The following is a 1,282-nucleotide window of genomic DNA, read 5'->3' as shown; positions in this document are numbered from 1 at the left end:
GGGCTTCTACTCTGTCGCCTCAGAAAGTAAACTGGGGTTTGTGATGTGACATTCGTCATCACAGTCCTGACGTGTAGGCTAGTTTGAACAGTGGTGGACGGCGGCTAGACTCGGTCGCGTTGAGGTAAAAATGTGTCTAGGAAATGTTAAAGACACCGATGTTATTAAGTTGCAAGTTCTTTCTCTGGGATGAGGAAACAATGTGTCAAACTTGAATGTTTCTCTCGCTACGCTGGTTAGTATTCAGCGCACGCGGCGACCGATTACAACATTACCATATGAAAAGCGCTCGAGCACTTTTGGAATACAACAGACACTTTGTCGTTCCGTGCCAACTCTTAAATAAATGTTCTCTCCACAACAACAAAAATCTGTCAAAAATCACATTAACAGTAACCTACTTAACGACAAATGTGTTGGATTTAAACATTAATGGAGATGATAAAGGCTGGTCCTTGCAGCGTTGCGCTGATGGCTCGAACACCATGTCAACCCCGGAGAGAGTGAGAAGAATCTAAATTTGGCTTTGCTTTGACAGATTGACTTTGGCGCAAGCAAGTAAACCCGTCCTTTCAATTCTCAAAACCACGTGACATGCAACGCACAGTCTGGAGATAACTGACTCCAGGCATTAAAAGAGTTTGCAAAAGAGTATTATTCCTGATTTCCTCCCACCTGGGTTGAGTCTCACAAGGGTCGGCAGTCTGAATTTGCTGACCACCAGATCCAGCGGCAGCGCCACGGCGCTCCAGGAGATGTCGGAAATGCTCGCCGAAAACTTCTCCATCTTCTCCTCTTCATAATTGAGCCAGAGCCGCGCAGACAGCCGCCAACTGAGACAAGCAAACTCCGCTGGATGTATCGGGGACGAAGGCACCGTCGACTCTCGCCATGTTGAGGGAGTGAAAAGCTGTGTGTGTGCGTGTGTGCTGGAAGCAGCCCGGTGGAGCCAGCCAGCCGCGCGCTCTTTGGGACACCGCTCTAGCGCCACCCTCCTCACGCGCACAGCGAATCACTGACCCATCGCTGCGCCTATACATGTAGGTTAGATTAGCCGATAATATTTGACTTGCTTGTGTAGACACCTATCGCCTCATCATCCTGTATAATGATTTCATTGGCTTGTTAAATTAATCCTAGCATAGAAGTTTTGGTTAACTTTTCTGTAAGTAGGATGTGGCACAGTGTGTTAATGACCAGCTGTTAGCGTTCTGGTAATTCATAAACTGCGGGATATTTCAGAAACTGCTGTGTCTTTTGGTAAGGGATAGGCCTATGGCAG

At 47.3% G+C, this 1,282-nt stretch overlaps 1 protein-coding gene across 1 annotated transcript in view; it reads right to left on the bottom strand.

Annotated features, from left to right (window-relative positions):
* Window positions 1-823, bottom strand: part of gareml (GRB2 associated, regulator of MAPK1-like) — a 35,163-nt gene extending 34,340 nt beyond the window's left edge. Inside the window, exon 1 of the mRNA XM_062550316.1 lies at window positions 676-823. Within this exon, the coding sequence (XP_062406300.1) occupies window positions 676-787 (112 nt within the window). The 5' untranslated portion in view covers window positions 788-823. The remainder of the gene's footprint in view (window positions 1-675) is intronic.
* Window positions 824-1,282: the final 459 nt, after the last annotated feature.

This window comes from Sardina pilchardus, chromosome 12, assembly GCF_963854185.1.
Source record: "Sardina pilchardus chromosome 12, fSarPil1.1, whole genome shotgun sequence".
Classification (NCBI taxonomy): Eukaryota; Metazoa; Chordata; class Actinopteri; order Clupeiformes; family Clupeidae; genus Sardina; species Sardina pilchardus.
The sequence above is the reverse complement of the archived record's forward strand: the minus strand, read 5'-3'. Positions and strand labels throughout refer to the sequence as shown.